This window comes from Crocodylus porosus, unplaced genomic scaffold, assembly GCF_001723895.1.
Source record: "Crocodylus porosus isolate Cpor-Errol unplaced genomic scaffold, CroPor_comp1, whole genome shotgun sequence".
In the NCBI taxonomy this organism is placed as follows: domain Eukaryota; kingdom Metazoa; phylum Chordata; order Crocodylia; family Crocodylidae; genus Crocodylus; species Crocodylus porosus.
In genome coordinates, this window is record NW_017728927.1 from 4915457 (window position 1) to 4934677 (window position 19221).

At 43.3% G+C, this 19221-nt stretch overlaps 1 protein-coding gene across 2 annotated transcripts; it reads left to right on the forward strand.

Annotated features, from left to right (window-relative positions):
- Positions 1-2144: 2144 nt before the first annotated feature.
- NSMCE1 (NSE1 homolog, SMC5-SMC6 complex component) lies at positions 2145-18945 on the forward strand. Of its 2 annotated transcripts, none has more exons than XM_019541810.1 (7): positions 2145-2367; positions 12424-12545; positions 13948-14025; positions 15443-15589; positions 16668-16784; positions 17638-17758; positions 18205-18945. In XM_019541810.1, exons 1-7 carry the CDS (start codon positions 2250-2252, stop codon positions 18288-18290), a joined length of 789 nt encoding a protein of 262 aa, XP_019397355.1. In that variant the 5' UTR covers positions 2145-2249; the 3' UTR covers positions 18291-18945. The 2 variants fall into 2 exon arrangements, with proteins under 2 accessions (XP_019397355.1, XP_019397356.1); XM_019541811.1 differs by lacking the exon at positions 2145-2367 and adding an exon at positions 12119-12298.
- Positions 18946-19221: the final 276 nt, after the last annotated feature.

The window sequence follows — 19221 nt, forward strand, 5'->3', positions numbered from 1 at the left end:
AAGCACTGGAAAGCCAGCTGAATATTGCTGAAAGACCCTCTGATGACAGTAAAATTGAGAGGCAGTGCTGTAAGGAAGCTATCTACACAGCCCCTGATAGCTGGAAAACTTAAGATTGGCTGGATGAGAATGCTGGGTATGTAAAGAGATTGCTTAATGAGAAACATTCCATACCGCGTGGATGACATCAGCATCCCACGACAACCATGTTTTACAATGTGTAACACTTCAATCTAAATGAAGAACTGTGCATATCTGGTGGAGCAAGAAAGCAAATGAGCTACAGCAACACTGACACGAACGGCATGGAGAATTTTCGCAACGCTCTTGAAACAGGGCATAAGGGTCACCCCAGTGGCTCCACCACCTGTTATAAATCCAGATACAAACACCCTTGGCTTCTCTTTATCTTGTATAAATCTTTCTGACTGAAAAGAACTAAATTCTAAAGGGCTGCTAGGCTTACTGCTTTAAAAAGCTGCTTAATGTGGCATCCAGCATCAGCAAAGAGGCTATTGATCAGCTACCTTTCTATGCCATCAGTGAAATTCTTGCTACTAAATTTACTATCTCAGGGAATGAAAACGTGACAGCATGACTCTCAAATGGCAATCGATCTGGCTCTAATACCATTGTGGCTGGGCTCTAAGTGGGGCAGGCACTTGATCCAATACATCTCCATAATCTTTTGGTTATGTGGTATAATGGACAGATCTGTCACAAATACAAAGATACTTAAACCATTAACCTTATATATATATAGATGGAGAGAGAGAGAGAGAGCAAAAGAGAGAAGCAACTGAAGCATTTTATGCGTGTGTTGCATGCATGCATATAGCTGTATGTGTATACATATTTTTATGTACACATATACATATATATCTATATATAGAGATAGATATAGCTATAGATGGTAAATGGTTCTATTTTTTGTCATCAGGGAATCTCCCTACTAGTGATTGCTGCCAAGGCTCTTGCAGGACTCATGCTCATCTACTTTACTTACCATGCAGCTGAGGATTTTTTGTCTGTCAGCTGGCATGGTTTCTGAGAAGCCAGGAGCAACAGAATGTGTCTTTGTTGTAAAGAAATTACCAGAGAAATGCAGAGAGCAGAGCACTGTCTTTGACTGATTGTGACATTTGATACTGTCTGCAGAGAAAGACTATAGAAGCTCTGCCCTAAAACTAGTTGTCCTCACAAAGTCAGTTTGATAATCACATGTTTTAATGATGGGTGGATGAGAAGTATGATGGCAGACTGGAAAAAATTCCAATCTGCTCCTGGTAATTAGCACTACAGATGCATTAATGAACTTTAGTTAATGCACATTAGATCTGGCCCCTTGGGTCACCTGTACACCAGCACGGCCTCCTCTGACACGCTGCAATCCCAACACATGGAACCAGACTCAGTTAATCTCCGTGATAATCCCCAGATTAAGTGAGTCTGCTGGAAGTGGCAATTACTGTGCTGCAAATTGGGGCAATCACCCCAGCGCCACGCACTGGGGGCACGCAGAGCCAGGTGGAGAAGCTGTAGCTGCAGTACGGGCAGCTCTTTGCTACCACCCGTTCTGCCGTGCCAGGGCTTTTGGGGAGGGCGCCGTAGGCTGCTTTGCCCCCTTGCCTGCAAGGCTCTCTGCTTGGCAGCCTGTGCCTCAGTGCACCGCCCCCAGGGACAGCACACTCCCTAGACAATCCTGCCTGTCTTCACAGGAAAGAGCTGGCTTTTTACATGCTGCTCAGAGCACATTCGCTTGCTTTACAGGCGGCTGGTTCACATCACACTTTAAGGCGCTTTAAAAGCAGCAAGGGCGCGTTGGAGCGGGCGTGCACACGTGCCCGGCCGCGCGCGTCTTCCGCCGGCGTTGAGGCGCACATCCGGGGAGCGCCGCGCGCCTCGATGGGCTGGCCTGGGCTGGGCGGGTGAGCGCCGAATCCTCGATTCCCGCCGGACGGCGTGAGGGGCGTGGCGGTTGCGCGTTCCAGGCCCTGCCCGGCCCGGCCGCCGTAGCTGTTGCAGGCGGCCCCCTTCCCCCAACCCCGGTAACGGTCCCTGGTCTCCGGTGTTCGGGCACGCGTAGGCTTGTCCCGATCATTCCCACCCCCCCGTTAGGCCTCTTGGCGCGTTTGGGCCCCGCTGCCCCCCCGCTCGCGGAGCGGTCCCCTCAGGCGTGTGGCGGGTTTGGGAGCAGCGCGGGGCGGGCTCGGGCTGAGCCCGCGCTGTGTCCGCTGCGCTGCAGCGCCATGGCTTCAGCGATGAGCGACGGGCACCGCCGCTTCCTGCAGGCGCTGATGTCGCATGGGATCGTGGAGGGGTCGGAGGCGAGGAGGCTGCATAGGCGCTGCTGCGAAGTGCACAAAGGTCAGTCCTGTCGCACCAGGCATCCGTCCCCCCCGTGCGCGGTCACCTCGGGGTGCGCGTGCCCCGCCTTGCCACACCCTGCCCCGGGGCTGGTTTGCTGCGGGCGGCCTGGGCGCCAGGTCACCTCGCGCGGCGCTTTGCACAGGAGGGCAGGGGCGAGCCTGAGACAGGCCAAGCAACCTGACCGTAAATGCACACACAGCAGAACCAATCTGTCAGGCCTGTGGATGACAGGAATCCCAGGTGTTATCGTGTCGCCTGTAGGTCACAATAGGTCGGGGAGATCTGTAATCTTGACGACCAAGCGCATCTTTCTCCAAGTGACATTTCCCTTGCTCAGGACTGCAACATGAAATCTGTCCGTGTCCCTGCCATGTGCATCAGCCTCACTTTATAAACAGCCGCGGTTTCATAGATTTCATAGACATCAGGGCTGGAAGGGACCTCGGGAGATCATCGAGTCCAGCCCCCTGCCCAAAGGGCAGGAAGTCAGCTGGGGTCATAGGATCCCAGCAAGATAAGCATCCAATTTACTCTTGAAGGTGTTCAATGTAGGTGCTTGAACCACCTCCGCTGGCAGACTGTTCCAGACCTTGGGGGCTCGGACAGGAAAGAAATTCTTCCTTATGTCCAGCCTGAAATGGTCTTGCAGGAGTTTGTGACTGTTCGATCTAGTCATCCCTTGGGGCGCTCTAGTGAGCAAATGGTTGTAGACGGTTACGTGCCTCATAGAAAATTATATTAAAATCAAGCTAGCTGCGCAGGTGACACTGCCACCGCAGCTCGAAGGACAGCTAAAAATCCACTTCAGACCCCCCAGACCAATTATGTCGGGGACTTTTAGCAGAAGTGCTATCTTTAGAATGATGTATTTTAAGGTTGATTTACTTTTGTAATGAACACCTTTTGTATTTTAGGAAGATTAAAGTAATTTTATACTTTATCTTTTCTTGCTAAGTTTCTTTTATAGGGAAGTTGCATTGAGGTTACTCCCTTTGCATAAATACATTGCATTTTACAGAGTATTGAACAGGAACTTTGGCTGTGTGTGCCTTTTTTTTAACTGAAGCTCATTTTCAAGGGTAAATGGTACAGACATGTGTAATCAATTCAGTTATGATGTTTTAGCAAGAACAGCTTGTTATCTGTATGACATTCACTAATTTTGAAAATGTGGTGGGAACAAAGTGTAATAAAGATGAAATGAGCAACTTCTTAGTGCTCATTAGTAATTTTTAGCTTTCAATGGTAATTGATATAACCTGATAAAATACAAAACAGAAACTCAGTTGCTGCTTATAAAACCACCTCTGAAAACATCAGAGTTTCAGATATTTTCATCTTGTACATATTTTTGAACAAAACTGAAATTGGCAAGGACTTAGTTTGGAAATATCTGCGGGCTCAGCCCTGCCAACACTTCTGTGTGTGATTAACTGTATGACATGTAAGTAAAGTATTTGTAGGATTGGACCCTAAGGCAACTTTTAAAATATTTTCAAGATAAGTCATCTTTAGTTGGAAAAACTGTATATTAAAGGTGATTTTTGTGTTTTATTTATGAGGAAAATCTTCAAATACGGATACAATAAATAATGTTAATAAAGTTGAAAGACAAATTGCTCAAAATATCGAGTGACCTAATTCCTAGCTTACGTTGACTTGCTACGTGGTACTATAATTTACCAGCGCTTCCCTTTAAGGTATCCTTTTGTTTCCCAGTATCTCACCTTTTTACTTAAAAATACATATATTCAGCTGATAATGACTGCGAAGAAAGCCTCAAGTTGGTGAACTGAGTATAACCAATGCAGAAATATCTACACAAGTCTGTAGGGAGCCTGGAAAGATCACTGCTAGCTGGGTAAACCATCCTGTTCAGAGCACCCTGCCCAATGAAAAGAATTCAGGTGTCACCGTCGACAAACATTGCATTCCTCATGTGAGCCAGGACAGGGAGAGTTCACGTATCTGCATAGTCTACTGGGAACTACATCTCTTTGTTGTTACAGACAGGGTACCGTTTAGGAAATAACCCTTCTTATTTATCTTCCTTCATCAGAATGAGCCTGAGAGAGTCCGCAGGTGTAATGACACCCCTCTGAATGGGAGCTGGGACAAAGGAGCCCAGTTGAACATCTGTGCATGCTTCCAGTTTGGTTTCTCAGTGGTTTATGACTGGAAGAGAGTTAAAGTTTTTTTACAGTGGAGACACCTAAGCAAGTCATTGTGCCATGTTTGGTAAAGGATCATACAGTAAAGAGTACAGCTGGCCAAACTGGGGCCTGGATCAAGTAACTTGGAACATTATGGGAGCTTGGGCCAGCGAGCTACATGGTGGTAAGGGCTAATCAAACAGCTATCAGGAGGGATCATTTAACAGGAAGATTTCCTGAAAACTGTGTGGCAGTCATGAAACTCCTTTCCTTCAAAGTACTCTGTATTTAGTCTACTTATATGGCGTGTTCTAATATGGAACGAACAAGTTTGTGAAATTATTCAGATAGTGTGAGAGCTTAAATATTATAACTGTATTAAATCCTCTGCCTTAAAGGCCACATGTCAAGTCAGGAGATTCTGAGGAGTAAAGGACCTTGAATGTCACTCATAAACTAGAACACACTTTTATTTTCTCTGTAGTCATGTCGTGAACAAATGGAGTAATGATGTCAGAGCTGCGCTGCTGATGGCAAAGATGTGCTGATGCTCTTTCCTATTGCGATATTGCTAGGTAGTCTATGAAGAAACCCAGTCCATGTGTACCTATTATTGGAGTGCTGCTGCTGAAGCCTCAGCTGTGCAGTGTCTCAGTTCTACATTCTCTGTATTCCTGCATACAGCCTTTACTGAGGCCAGATGCACCTAAGCCAGTGCATGAGAATAATTAGTTCTGATGAAATTATAAGGATATGTGCTAAAGAAGTTTAACTGAATGAATGAATACCTGACTACCCCTCTTGTATCTATATGTCATTAGAGCACAGTATTCTGAGGGCTGTGACATCATAGCTAAAAAAATGGCTTTATTAAGTTCAAGAGAACAAAAACACTTTTTCAGATAACTTGGAACTAAGATTTGGAATAATTAATTTGTGTAGCTTCTGGGCTAAATTATGAGACCATGGTTCTTCCTAATGGTCATCGTATTTGCTTGTTCTAAGCATTTCAAATTTGTAAGCCTTTTGGGTCAGTGACCATCTTCCTGTGTGTTGTGCAGTGTACCTGTCAGAAGGGGCTCTGATCCTGAATAGGTTTTCAGCACGGATATGAATATAAGTGCATAATGCCCCTATATGTTCATCCATAAAACTGCAATAAAGTGCTTATACTGATGTACCTCTGAAGGCAACGCTCCTAGAAGCCATGTGTTGCTGAGAAGTATTTAACAACTAACACTTCAGTTATAACTCAAATATGCAGGATAGCTCAAGATGTTTTGGTTTTGTGTTTTATATTTTGTTAAAGCCGTAACTAGTGGTATGACCCCTCCAGTGCATAAAGCATATCATTGCAAACTAGAGCAAGACTAGACACCCACAGCACTCTGCCTTCCTCTTGTTGTCCAGCGTCCTCAGCACCTTCCTGGGGGAGCCTTGACTAGGGATGGTGACCTCAGTTGTACCAACTAGTATATCTACATATATTACCATGCTGCTAGCAGGTGTGTGGGATCAGCTGTGAACCTGTATCAAGGTGCTGACTTTGCCAGGAGAATAGGTGGAACAGCTTCATTTTGTGACAAGAACTATGATCCTTCCAGCTGCCCCAAATCAGAAAACCGAGCAAAGATAATATAGTTTACCCTGTCCTTTTTTCTTGCGTTCTCATGGTTCCTGCACTTCCTTAACAGCTGGGAGATGCAGATACCACAGTGTTTTTAATCTTCTCCAATTTTAGCTGGAAAGACCCTAAATCTCCCAGCCCCCTGGAAAAGACAGCTTTCTCTATAAGAGTACTTGCTTTCTCCTGCCTAGATTCATGGCCCATGAAACCTGCATTTTCTGTGCTTTAATATATTTGAATTTGATGTGTACTCAGAATATATGTGGGTGTACTATACTGACTCCTTCCTTATCTTCTAAAGACTTGTGCAGTCATGAATATTTCTTCTGTTAGACCCTTTTAAATTGAGTGACTAACTGCAGGGACAGAAGAGTTTTCAGCTTCCCCTTTTTCCATTTTACTTCTGACAAATCTACAAGTAAACTTCCAAAGACAGGTGCTAATAAACAGCTGCCCTATGCAGTGTTCCGGAATGCATTATAGAAAATAAGTAACTATATACTGACTTACCCTTATGTTTAATATAAAAAGGCTTTGATAAATGCCCATGAAGGACCCTTGATAATAGACAAAAGCGAAGGTTATAGAAAATTGCTTTTTTTCTGCTTGATGCTCAAAAGGAAGTATCTTGGGTTAAAAAGAGACTCATGTTGATTATACTAAACTTGTTTTGTTTAACTAGACTTGGTGGCTGGGGCTCAAAAGAAACAACCGTAATAGCAAGTGTTGTTGTTTAGCTCTTTGTTTCTTGGGTACAAGAAATTTGGTGCTAGATTTGCAGAGAGACTTATTGTGCCGTAAGGAATTTATATAAAAGAGTGGATTCAAACCTTCCATTTCTGAAGCATTTTTGCTTTACTGCTCTTTGTGCTATTTTAAATGTGGTGTTCTAGGAAAAAGCCCCAGCATGTGTTTCTGCATGTGACATATTGTGCTAATTGTGTTAATATCTTGCCTGCAAAGTTTAGTTACAGTTATGGGGAATTTTTTTTTTAATTTGTGGTGGAATTTGTAAATAGCCATCTGTTTGAAGTCTAAGTTTTATATCCTCAGAGTTGTACCTGTGTAGAAGATAAAATACCCTGTCTGTTGTGTTATTATGGTATATCACTTTACAGTACCTGAAATCATGGTAGATGCCTTACAAACATATATCGTCCCAGCCACAAAGAACTAGCCATTTTTAGATACGGCAACATGAAGTGCTAGGGAGAGGCTAGAGAAGAAAGTACTTTCAGCAAGCAGTTCTTCAGTAGTGCCTGGTGTTCAGCACTGGTTTCCAAATGTTTTGGTTTTTTTAAGTTACAAATAATATAAATGCTTGTGAGTCATTTCTTAGTGGTACTGCAGGGAAAGGGGGTCTCAAAGAAGGATCTGATTAAGGGGATGGGGGGCATAGTGACTAGAGAACCACTGCTTTTCTTCCCCTTATTTGAGTCATGCTGTGGCCCATGACTAATTGTTTTAGCGTTGTCTATCTAGAGGCCATCTTATTTTCAAGGCAGACTATCTACAGGTTCACAGAGTTTAAGGATAGAACAGATCTCTGTGACAATCTGTTTGGTGGCTGTGCATATCAGGGGCCATAGATTCCACCCAGTGGTTCCTGCTTCAAGTCGGATGAGTTGTGGTTGAACTAGAACGTATCTTACAGAGGCAGCCATCCAGACTTGCTTTAAAGGTTCTTAGTGGTAGAAAATTTACCCTATCACTTGAGAAGCTATTCTAGTAGTCAACTAGCTCAATTGTTAAAATAATCTGTCTCATTTCCACTTTTAATAGTGATTGAGTAGGTGTACATTCCCATATTGAGAATGAAAGAACAAGTGGACAAAAAAGCAAAAGAGATGTAAAAATTTGCTGACAGCTAAGACATGCATAGTTCCAGTGCAGCCAAAACACTGTATGGACCAAGCACATGAAGTCCTGTCCCTTTGAGGCCAAAAGATGGAAGAACACTCTTTAAAGACAAGTCCACCATCCATACGTGGTGGAAGGAGCTCTTTCAAGAGCTCTTGTTGAAATTCTAATGTTGAAGACCATGCCAGAAGAGCCATTTTACAACACCCCATTAACGACTGCCTTGCAGATCCACCACCTTATCAAGATGCCTTGGAAGCCATTAAGCAAATGAACAACAATAAAGCACATGGTCCTGATGGAATACCAGCTGACACTTAACAAAAGGTGGAAGAGAGCTCTCTTGCCAACTACACATAGTTATTCTGGAAACGTGAACATTCCCAGTGACTGGATGCCAGAATTATTACCATAATCAAGAAAGGAGATGGATCAGACTGCAGCAATTACCATGGTATTGCACTCCTGAGTAGTCTCCCTCTCCTTGACAAGGAGACTCTACCCAAGTGGTTTCAGACCACTCAGAGGTACAACAGATATGACCTTTGTTGCTAAACAGCTTCACGAGAAGTACTGCAAGCAACACTAAGCTTTTACATGGCCTTCATTGACCTGACTGAGGCCTTTGAGTCAATCAACAAAGAGGCCGTATGGAAAATCTTGATGAGGCTGGATGCCTGCCAAAATTTGTTTCCATTATCAGACTTCTTCACAACAAAATGACAGCAACTGTCCTAAGCAATGGCATTGAAATAGACCCCTTCCTCATTAGAACCGGTCAAGCAGGGATGCATGATTTTACCAACGCTTTTCCAGCTCTATTGCAGCTGTTTTGTAATGATCATGAGAAATGGGATCTTTTATCAACCAGGTGCTCCTCCACATATTACAATTAGAGGCAGGCTTTGAAAAATATTGAGCATTGGAAAAGGTAGCCATCTTTCCAAAAAGTAAACGTAGACAATGATATTGAACACCAGATAAAATTTGCCAAGACTGCCTTTGTATGCCTTTTGAAATCATGACACCAGTACCCAGACCAAACTTCTCTACCAGGCTGTTGTCCTCTCTACCCAGTTGTATGAGTGTAAAACTTGGACAACATATCGGAAATAACTGAAAGCTTTGGAAAGTTACCATGAGTGATATCTTTGGAAAATCCTCAGTATCAAGTGGCAGGAAAAAACGAATGCCAGCATTCTGGCTCAAGCAAACACCACCAGCATCAAAGCCATGTTTATATGGCACCAGCTCAGTTGGATAGGACATCTCATAAGGATGCCTGTCTACCAAGCTCTCAAAACGGGTTCTCCACTCTCAACTCACTGCTGGTTGCCACTCTGGAAGGGCCCAAGAAGAGATTTAAAGGGGGAGACTTGTGCACCGAACTGTCACCAATCATGCTGTGATGTGTGACAACGCAGTTATAATTTTGAGCAAGCTTGCCTTACTATGGAGATGGGTAGATGAGAGAGACAAAGGGAAAGAGCCATCACCAGGATTTACTTATTCCTCTTAGAACTATTGGCCATGTCTGCAGTTGAAATGTGGATTTTGGATCAGTCTCTTTAGTCGTCTCCAGACTTGCTGATAAGTTCCTTATTTACTGGACGACTCATCCTCATATTGAGGGACTGGTGATGATGTTTCCCTCTTGGTCGCAACTGGCTTAGGGCTAGGGTGTGATGGGTATTGCCTTCGGTTACAAAGCAAAACCAAAGTCCTGGCAGCTTGTTCTTGTTACAGATGTGAAGGCACTTTTGTAAGCAGGTTAACTCTGGGTGTTTGGCCAAATTCAAAACTGAGCAGTTATGTTTTGCCTCCCTTGCTTCCTCCTGTTCTTGTTCTGTACTGCTGTGTTGCTGTGTACTATCCAACACAGCACCCTGGTCTGTCTCCCCGTGGCCCTCAGTCTGTAGGATGAAGCTAGTACTACACAGCTGTGTGGTGAAGTGCTAAGTTCATAATATTAGTTATTAATAATAAAAGATAGGATTCATATTCAAAGCAAATCCATGGTGAAGTTGATTCAGACTGAAGCAGAAGTTCACTCTTTGTCTCTTGTTCTATGTACTCTTAGCAAAATGAGAGGCGTTTTTGGTTGGTTCCTAGTCGCTGATGTAATAAAAATGATAACTTAAAAATCAGATGAAAATGATAAATACCCACTGATGTAGTTTGATCTTTGCATGCGTGAAGGCCAAACCTGGAAAATGCAAGGAAGTTACTGAAAAGTGTTCTTAGGGACGGCCTTGTGAATAAGCCAGTATCAGAAATGCAATTGTTACCTGTGAAATTTGAAGTTTCATTCTTTTCTACATTTAAAAATGGATTAAATTATTTGGCAAGATCTTTAAGTCTAAATAGGGAGCTTTTCATAGAAAACCTTTTTCAGTTTGTATTAGGAAAATGATGAAGTGGAAAACAGGCTTTTCTTACTGAAGGTCATCTTCCTTTTGGCCAGGCTGTGGTGAGATCTAAACTTGAATGCCACTGCTTTTAAACCCAAAGTCATATCATGCTTCATTCTGCACAATAAATTCTGATTTTTATGTTGTTTAGTGCTAACCCTTGAAAGCTGATGACACCTGTACAATAATCTTCAACACGCAGTTCATTTTCCTTAATGCAGTTGTACTCTGAAAGCAGACTGTAAATACTACATCACTGTTGTTTCACAGTGAGTTTGACAGTACATCTGTCTGGTGTTGAAGTGGGAAGAGGTTAGAATAAGAAAATGCTAGTAGAAGAGTCAGGTTTTCAGAGTAGAACTGCCTTTCATCTTGCCCATGCAAAACCAACTTCTACATAGTGGATAAGTGAAGAATAAGTTCACACACTTTTACGACTATGCCACGTGTCTGGATTTTAAGTGAGACATATAAATACAGAGATTGACTTGTTCCTTGAAGCCCTTACTAACACTCCCCCCCACCTTTTTTGCCCTAGCTGCAGGTTAGGGGTAACGATCCCTGGGTCTTTGTCCCTGTTATATTTTTGCTACTACTTTGAGATGGTATTTGCATTAAAGTGGTCATTAATCAAAAGGCAAAGCAGCAGTTTGCTTGCTCTGTTGCTCACAATCTATGTGGGCAGAGGGACTTCAGTACAGACATGGTTCTTGGCTCCCAAGGGAATCTCTGGTTTGTCATGGCCAGTGGTCCAGTTCACTTACATGCCAAATGGTTTAGTGTTAAAAACTTATCTCAGGCTTAAAATGAGATTTGGAAAACATGACAGTATTCAATTTATTTACTATGCTGGTCTGTCAACTATCCTTGAGCTAACAATTTCTACTAAAGAAATTCTCTACTGCACTGACTTCAGCCTGTGCATAATGAGCTCAGCTTCTAATGCTGCCACCCGTTCTTGTCTGCATACACACTAGTGGCACGTTCAGGGCTAGGGATCATTTGCCTACAGGAGAGAGAAGAAATTCTAGTTGGTTCCCACATATGTGCTTTTGAGACATTTGGCAAAAAGAATATTGGAAGTTATTTAATGTTGCTTCTAAACACTTAGGGTGAAATCCTGACTCTGAAGACGTAAATAGGAGTTTTGTTGAATTTGGTGGAACAAGCTGCGATTTCAGTGTGGACAGAGTCCTTTGTTGAGAGCTTGTGCGAGTTCTGTCTTGGCACCAGGAATGCTTGCAATGCCTTCTTCTGTGGTGTGGTAGCGTGGAGTGAGGTAGCTGTGATGGTCCAGGAATTAAGCGCGAGGCAACGATTTTTTTAGGGCGATGTCTTTTGTTGGGTAGGATAAAGTTAGACAAGTTCTGAATGCAAAGCCTCATTCATCAGGTCTGAGTCCTAACCATGCACTTGGTCCAATAAAAGATATCACTCCTGAAAAATCCTTGCCTCCTACAGACTGCTACAGTATCATCTGAAAGCCCATTTCACTGATGTAGCTCCTATAACCAAGTTTCTTACACACAGGATGTGGCTCAAAATGCAACCTGACAGCTATGTGAGGCCAGAATTTAATACCAGGAAAGCTGACAGATTGGGAAACAGAGAGCGTGGGAAAAGGAAGAGAGCAAAGTTACTGTTGCATTTAACACAAGAATTAAGCTTACATGGTAATTTTTCATTTCATTCAATTTACCATGTTCAAACCAGCCACTTGGAATGGACTAATGTTGTGGACCCCTGAAGAGTCAAGCAACAAACACGGGGTCCCTGAATATAGCTACTGATGTCCAAAGAGCTGGATTTTTCTGCCAGCTGGTATGGCTTTGCAGTCAACAATGATATAAGAGGAGCACAGGAAAAATATGTGCCAGGTACACACACTGCATGTTACAAACTGTCTTTGACAAAAGTCCTCTTGCCCAAGGCTGGTTTTTCTGTGCGTGAAGTATAAGATTGCCTGTCTCATTAGATAACCAGATTTTTTTTAAATTTCCAGTCTACTATGCTCATGATAAATTGGATGACTTCATCAATATTATAAACACCTGTCTGCAGCCTCTGTTTATGCAGATCCGGAAAGGAATATCTGAAGATGATGGGAGAACCTATTACGCGCTGGTGAGTATGTGACGTGCTGCCATCTTGTGGATTTCGCATTAACCAGAAGTTCCTGCTCACAACACGCTGCATTTCAGAGGTGTACCAGGGAGGGGGGAGAGTTACCTGATTATTGGACATAAAATTAATTATTGTGGGGAACAGGCCAATGAAAAATGCATTCATCCTTCCATTTTCACATTAGTAGCTCCTGTGACCAGGGACCACAATCTTGCCAGCATGGAACAAATGTAATTTATAATTTCTCTCCAGGCTCCAGATGCCATCTTTGGCTGCCATGCAGTTGGAGTTATCTATAGAAACGCTGTAACAAAAGATTATAATAGGAATACTATTTAGAGCAAACATACAGACTCTTACAAATGAGGGATGTATCTGCCAGCAGGCTTCTCACACTTAGCACTGTCTTGTTTTCTTTTTGCTGGGCTCCTCCAATCTGATGCTGACAGCTGCTATAGGATCTACATGTAGAACAGGGAAGTGGGAGGATAAACTGTCAAAACGATAGGTGCGTGGGAATGGAACATGGCAGCAAGGACTGTATTAGTGTCTGATGTATTTTGCATAAATATTGTTTAAGATTTGGTGCTGAAAGACAATTTTTAAAGGAACCTTTCATTTTCAAGAGAGCTTCCAGTTGGAAAGCTCCCAGAGTTCTCCAGCATGGGTGGTTTTCTTCTGCTAATCAAAAATCCTTCCAGTGGAAAAGATCAGATAAGAAATAATGTACAAATAATGGCCGTGCAGGTTCTGGATTGTAAGCAGCAGGTGGAAAGCACTGTTTGGTGATTGCATGGGGTTGGGGAATCCCTGTGATCTTTGTCAATGTCGGTCCCTTTCTCTGCTTCCTTTCCAATCTGTAAAATGGAGCTAATAATGCATAATGGTGGAAGGTATAAAAGGACTATGAATGAATAGTTGTGGTTTTCCATACTGCAGTAAGGCTGTCTGCTGATCATAAAAAATCATTATTAATCACTCATCATTACAGTCTGGTACAGCGTGTTTGGAGTGCTGCTGTATTGTATCTCATGTCCTATCACCTCCCTTCAGAATCTAACCCATCACCTCAGGTACTGGCTGAGCGTGCAGGACAAGTTCACGTCAATTCACACACATATACATCAGAGCCAGCACATGGAGAGGCCTGTGGCTGGAAAACAGAGAACAGTTCAGGCCAGGACTGAAGTGCACTGGCAGGGCAGGTGTGGGGACCAAGGGGTAGAGCTGGAAAGGTGATCCAAGGGCAGCACAGAGAGGGGCCTTTACAATAAAAAGTATTGCCATCTTCTCATGGCTGTAGGAAGTGACTTTGTGTGACAGCGTTTTGAACCAGGAACATGTTGCTTTGTTCGGATGTAAATTCAAAGGCAGCTTTACTTTATTGTAACTTTTTTTATAGGTTAATCTGGCAGAAACTGAAATAACTAAAATGGCATCTGACTATGCAGAAAATGAATTGGAATTGTTCAGAAAAACTGTAAGTATGTCATCTCATTAGCAAATCAAGACTATTGGGGAAAGGTGTCCTTTTTAAAATAAAAAAAATTGTCCCTGACATCCTGAAGAATCAGCTGCCATTTTGTTTTAGTTTAAAATGGTTAATTGCACCATAAATCAAGCAAAAAAACAGTGTGGTATAAATACCCTGTTGGGCATAAGTTACTGTTAAATCAAAATGACTTGTGAAGGAGCGCTTCTTAGGGCTAGAAAATCGGCAGACCTACTTTAGTTTAATAATTTTCTTTCTTCAGCAGCTCTTTCTCTCAGCATTCCCAGCAATGACTGTTGAGTCCTGTCTGGGGAGAGAAGCACCCTCATCATAATTGGTTTCAGGACCCCCTTAACCTACATTAGATTTTGATATGAATAACCTAGTGCTTAGATTTAAAGTTTTCTGTGAAGTAGATATAATATTTTTTGCTGGTTTAGCCAATGAATTCTTTGCAATAATAGGCAGCACTGTGAATTGCTATCTAAAAATAATGGCTTACAGCCCCTGAACACTTTCCAGAGTTCCAGATCTATTCTCTGGACTCAAGATATGCAGTGTCTAGCATCGCCTGGATTGTCTTTAGCACAAGCTGTAATGAGAGTTCAGCATCTTGTGCTTTTGGCTGGTTTCTTGTTGTAATGTTTTGTTCTGTTCATAGAGTTTGGTGTGGTGTCTCTGCCCAATTGGGGATTGTTTATCTTTTTGGATTTTTGACATGAAAATGATAGCTGTTTGTTATAGCCAGCTGAGGGATGGTATGTTGCTTGCCTTCAAGATCTTCACTTCTATAATCATGGCATTTGTTCAAGCCCTGTCAGTGCCCCATGTCCTGTCCACACCAACAGCTTCCAGAATTGTTCCATGGCAGGTCTGGGACTTGTGCCACTTCCCTGTTTTGGCGGCGGGGTAGATCAGGACACAGGCTGCTGCCATTGTTGTCTAGAGCTGTGCAAAGCACAGTGGTCACAAATGTCCACCCCCTTCCTACACTAGTGCTCCCCGTGTTGCTGTCAGCAGGATCCCTACTAATCTCCTGCCTGGCTAATTTTCAAACACTGACAATATTCACAGAGGTGAAGAAAGTCAGTTAGATTCAGCTGTACTGCAGAGGCCAGTGGGACTGGTGACCTTGCAGTGTAGATTCTTCTCTGATGCAGAAGGGGCACGATAGATTCATGTCCACTACAGTATGTTTAGGAGGTCTTTGAATGCTGCTTCCTGAAGGCTTATATCATGGAGTCCTGTTTGTGGAACTGTCTTCCCAGACAAGTGAGTTTGTTTAGTTTCCTGATTTGAGTTTTGATGCTTGTCTTTTATATGCACTAACAGGATGTTGTATTTTTTTTTTACATATTTATGTGCTGATTTTTTTCCCCATATCAATACATTTTTATTTCTGTAGATGGATCTGATTATCTGCTCAGCAAATGGCTTTGCGTCTTCCACAGACATTCTGAACCTTGTTGACGAACTTCAAACAAAGAAAATGAAGAAAAAGGAAGCAGAGCAAGTGCTGAAAAACTTGGTGCAAGATAAGTGGCTTTCTGAGGTAACTGTTTGATTGCATAGAGTTTGCATTTCAATGGTTTTGACTGTTCTTTTCTCGTGAGTTCAACAGCTGAAAGTGAATCTGTACTCTAAAGAATGACTGATATGGTATTGTGTGAGTGTATTTGTCTCTGTACAAGCAAAGACTGTTCCTCATGACTGGCAGCACCACAGGCTGTCTAAGATTTGAGATCCAGGCAGAGCTCTTCTCCAGTATGTTCACCCAGTAGAAGACATTGCAAGCCAGTACTCCCAGTTACACTGCAAATCGCAACATATGGGTATAACCGAGTAGAACTGGGAAATATGCTGAACCATGCCCACAGTCCCTGTGCATGGGGTACTGCATGTATGTTGCTCTTGACTGCAGGACAGACTGATGAGTTCCAGCTTATCACTGCTGGTGCCAGCCCCAGAGTGGTGATTCTGCCCTCACGTTGGCCTGCAGAGCTGAACTGTACATAGATGTTGTGCCCCTCTTGCTTCTGGAGCCACTGCACCTTCAATTTCTCAACTGTCCTCAACCCAAGGCTTCCTTGTGCTGGGACAGCCGGAGAGGTTCCCAAAGACAAAAAAAAGTGTGATCATGTGCCTGACTTTTAGAATCTCAGGAAGCCTTACTTGTGCTTTTGAAAAATCTCTCCTCCTTTATCCCTTTGTGTTGGGAGGAAACCTGGCCTATAATGTATATAAAAAATTGTTGCCAGATTTCCTCCCATATTTCTTAGTATCTTAATGCTGTGGTAAAGAAAACCCCACTTGAAAAAGTACCTAGCACAGAGTCCTACCTTAAGTTTAGTGGCCTAACACACAATGGTGAGCCTCTTCTGGGGTCTTTGGATGAGTACGTATTCTGGGGACTCTTAAGCTCTGAGGGCCACATACGTTAGAGATGATGCAGCTTTTTCCCGATGGTTTATGCATATTAGATGCTACCATTTAACCAGACTTTTGGCAGTACCCAACTGGTCACTACAGATGCCTGGAAATAAGGGGATGCCAAAATTATGCTAGGTGGAGTGAGTTCATGAAAAGGGAAAGTGAATTGTAAGTCTCATGTACTGTTGTTGCGTCCTTAGAGAGAAGGGGAGTACACTTTGCACACTCGCTGCATAATGGAGATGGAGCAATACATACTTAACAACTACCAAAGCATGGCAAGAAAGTGTAACATCTGTCACAGCCTTGCTATTCAGGTAACAAATCTGACTGGGCTTGTTAGACATCCTGGACATTCTTAGCTAAAGCATGTATTTTTCTTTCTGAGCATTTTTCCTGTTTAAACTTCTAGAATTGCTGTTGTAACTTAATGATAGAGTCCACAGTCTATAAGTACCTACACCAACACAATGATATTTTTGTTGGTTTTCTATCATTGGGAAGATACTGTTTGAACTTGGTGAAAGTGAGCTCACCCAACAAGACGCCTGCATCTGCTACACTGATTTATTTCCCAAAGCTGGATGAGACTGGAGTTAACCTTTCTTATCCTTAAATGGGCAAAAGGTCTTCAACTGTTCCTAGCCTCTGTAAATAGCAATTCCCAGGCTGGTGCATGCAGCTGTCTTGCTTGTGGTGGAAATGCTGGAGTTGACTGTCCCAGGGCATAAGTACACTTGCTCCACAAACTGCATGGAGATGGCACGCAGTGGCACCCCACAAGCATGCAGTCAAGGTTTCTGTGGTAAGTGGCTGGGGCCCAGCTTCCTTTTTTTACAGCTGCCAAGCCCCTGCTAGTCTGTGCCCACCTCCTGCAGCTACTGCTCCTCTCCCAGGCCAGTCTTTCCCAGGCACATGCCCCAACATCCTGTGGCTCTCGCGTCCTTACACGATTCTTTCACCCCAAGAAATGTCCCTCTCTGAGCCTCCACGTGGCTTTTTCCCTGTTGTGCTTGCCAGCTTCTGCTTGCAGGCATTCTCTAGCTGGAAGCTAAGTAACATTGTTTGAGCTAAAGCTCTTCTGTTTTGGAGGAAAGACTGATCCTCAGCTCTTTCCAAAGACTGTGCTATGCGATACTGAGGGAGACTAAAAAAGCTTTCTGATTTCAGAGTCAAGAATGTGAAACCTGTGGAATTAGAATGCACTTATCTTGTGCTGGAAAATATTTCAAAGCTCAGACTGAGCCACGCTGTCCCCAATGTAATGATTTCTGGCCTCATGAAATTCCAGGTATCAAGCTACTCATTTGAAAATTTCGTACAATGACACTGGAGTGGACTGTGGTATTTAATAGCAGTGTTAAGTGATAGTACTCATGATGAAGTGTCTGTGGTTGAAGGTTCATACTGACTAGAAACTTTAAAAGCTTCAGCAAGTGGCTGTTTCTTAGGCAACTGTAAGGGTCAGGGCTGTGCCCTGTCCTCACTAATGGCTAGGGCCTCATGTCCCCTGCTGCCAGCAGCATGTTAAATGGAAAAGATCTTGAATGATGTAAAAAGAATCAGCAGGATCCCTCTGTTTAACCAATGAAATGGAACCATGAGCAGCTAAGCACCAGCATATTTCCAAGCATTTGAGAGTTTGGAGGTCACACAAGGGCATTGTCAGGGAAACATTCAAGTCTACAACAATCTACTTTTTTGCTCACTAACTTTGCAATTTATTTTTCTCAACAGAGATAAATTGGACAGATTCCCACCTGCCCTCCAACTCCCCTGGGGAGAGAAGGAGAGCCTCATCCTCAGGAACAAGGCGGCGTTAGAAAGAGCAACTATTGCTTTAGCATGACGATGTCATTCTGCAAGCAGGAATGCCTGTGGGACAAAGGCAGCTGCTGCTTTATAGATTTTATTCTGTAAAAAACCTTGCTAGAGTTTGAAAATAAAACTTCCACTTTGGCCTCCCTGTTCCACGGTCCAGCTTGGTGCTAGCACCACTGCAGTAGTGCAGCTCTTGTTAAGCACCCGTAGCCACATGGCTGTTGGTGAGGGCCCTGTGTCTGGGGAAGAGAAGAAGACTGGAGGCTGAGTCCTTTTAGCCTGAATGGGGAGCCTTGTCCAGTCAAGTGGCATGGACCTGCAGCAGCATGTTCTGTGCAGATCTCCCAAGCTGGGCTCCATGCTTATGCTGCACACACGCTGTAACTGTTTTGAAGTAGGTGAAATCCAGGCACTTTGTTTGTGAAATGCTGTCTATGTCCCTGGCAGGGCTAGTGCATCTACTTCTGAATTCCAGCCCTTCACTCCAGGGCCTTTCACTCCCAATCTCCCTATTTCCTGCACTCCTTAACTGCTACAAACCTGACAGGGTGCACAGATTGGGATTTCTCAAGGTTTAGGAACTTGTTTTAAGTTTGTTTTTTTTCAATCTCTCAATGTCCTGATATTTTCTGGTTATAATAAATTGCAAGACACGCACTTTTGCTGCATCTTCTTTTCTTTGATCTTAACCTTCCTGCAGCCTTACAGCTTCTTGGGGAAGAGCCACATGTAAGTGGTCTTCTCATCTCAGTGTGCCAGGGACTGGAAGTTGTTTACTGCTCCTTCTCTTACATTTTTTCACATAATACCCCAGAAATCTGTGTAGGGTGGAAGCAGGTGTGTAATGGGAGAACTCCAGAAGGAGGAACAACCCCAGGCTCCCTCACCGATTCAGCATGTCAGAGTTCATGCTGAAATGTCATTCTAAGCAAA

What these genes read in the sequence shown, in the direction of transcription:
- NSMCE1 (XM_019541810.1), top strand. Translation starts at nt 2,250, where the DNA reads ATGGCTTCAGCGATGAGCGACGGGCACCGCCGCTTCCTGCAGGCGCTG. An exon ending in GTCACAGCCTTGCTATTCAG is followed by an intron (nt 16,785 to 17,637) that starts GTAACAAATCTG and finishes TTCTGATTTCAG; the next exon opens with AGTCAAGAATGTGAAACCTG. An exon ending in CTGGCCTCATGAAATTCCAG is followed by an intron (nt 17,759 to 18,204) that starts GTATCAAGCTAC and finishes TTTTCTCAACAG; the next exon opens with AGATAAATTGGACAGATTCC.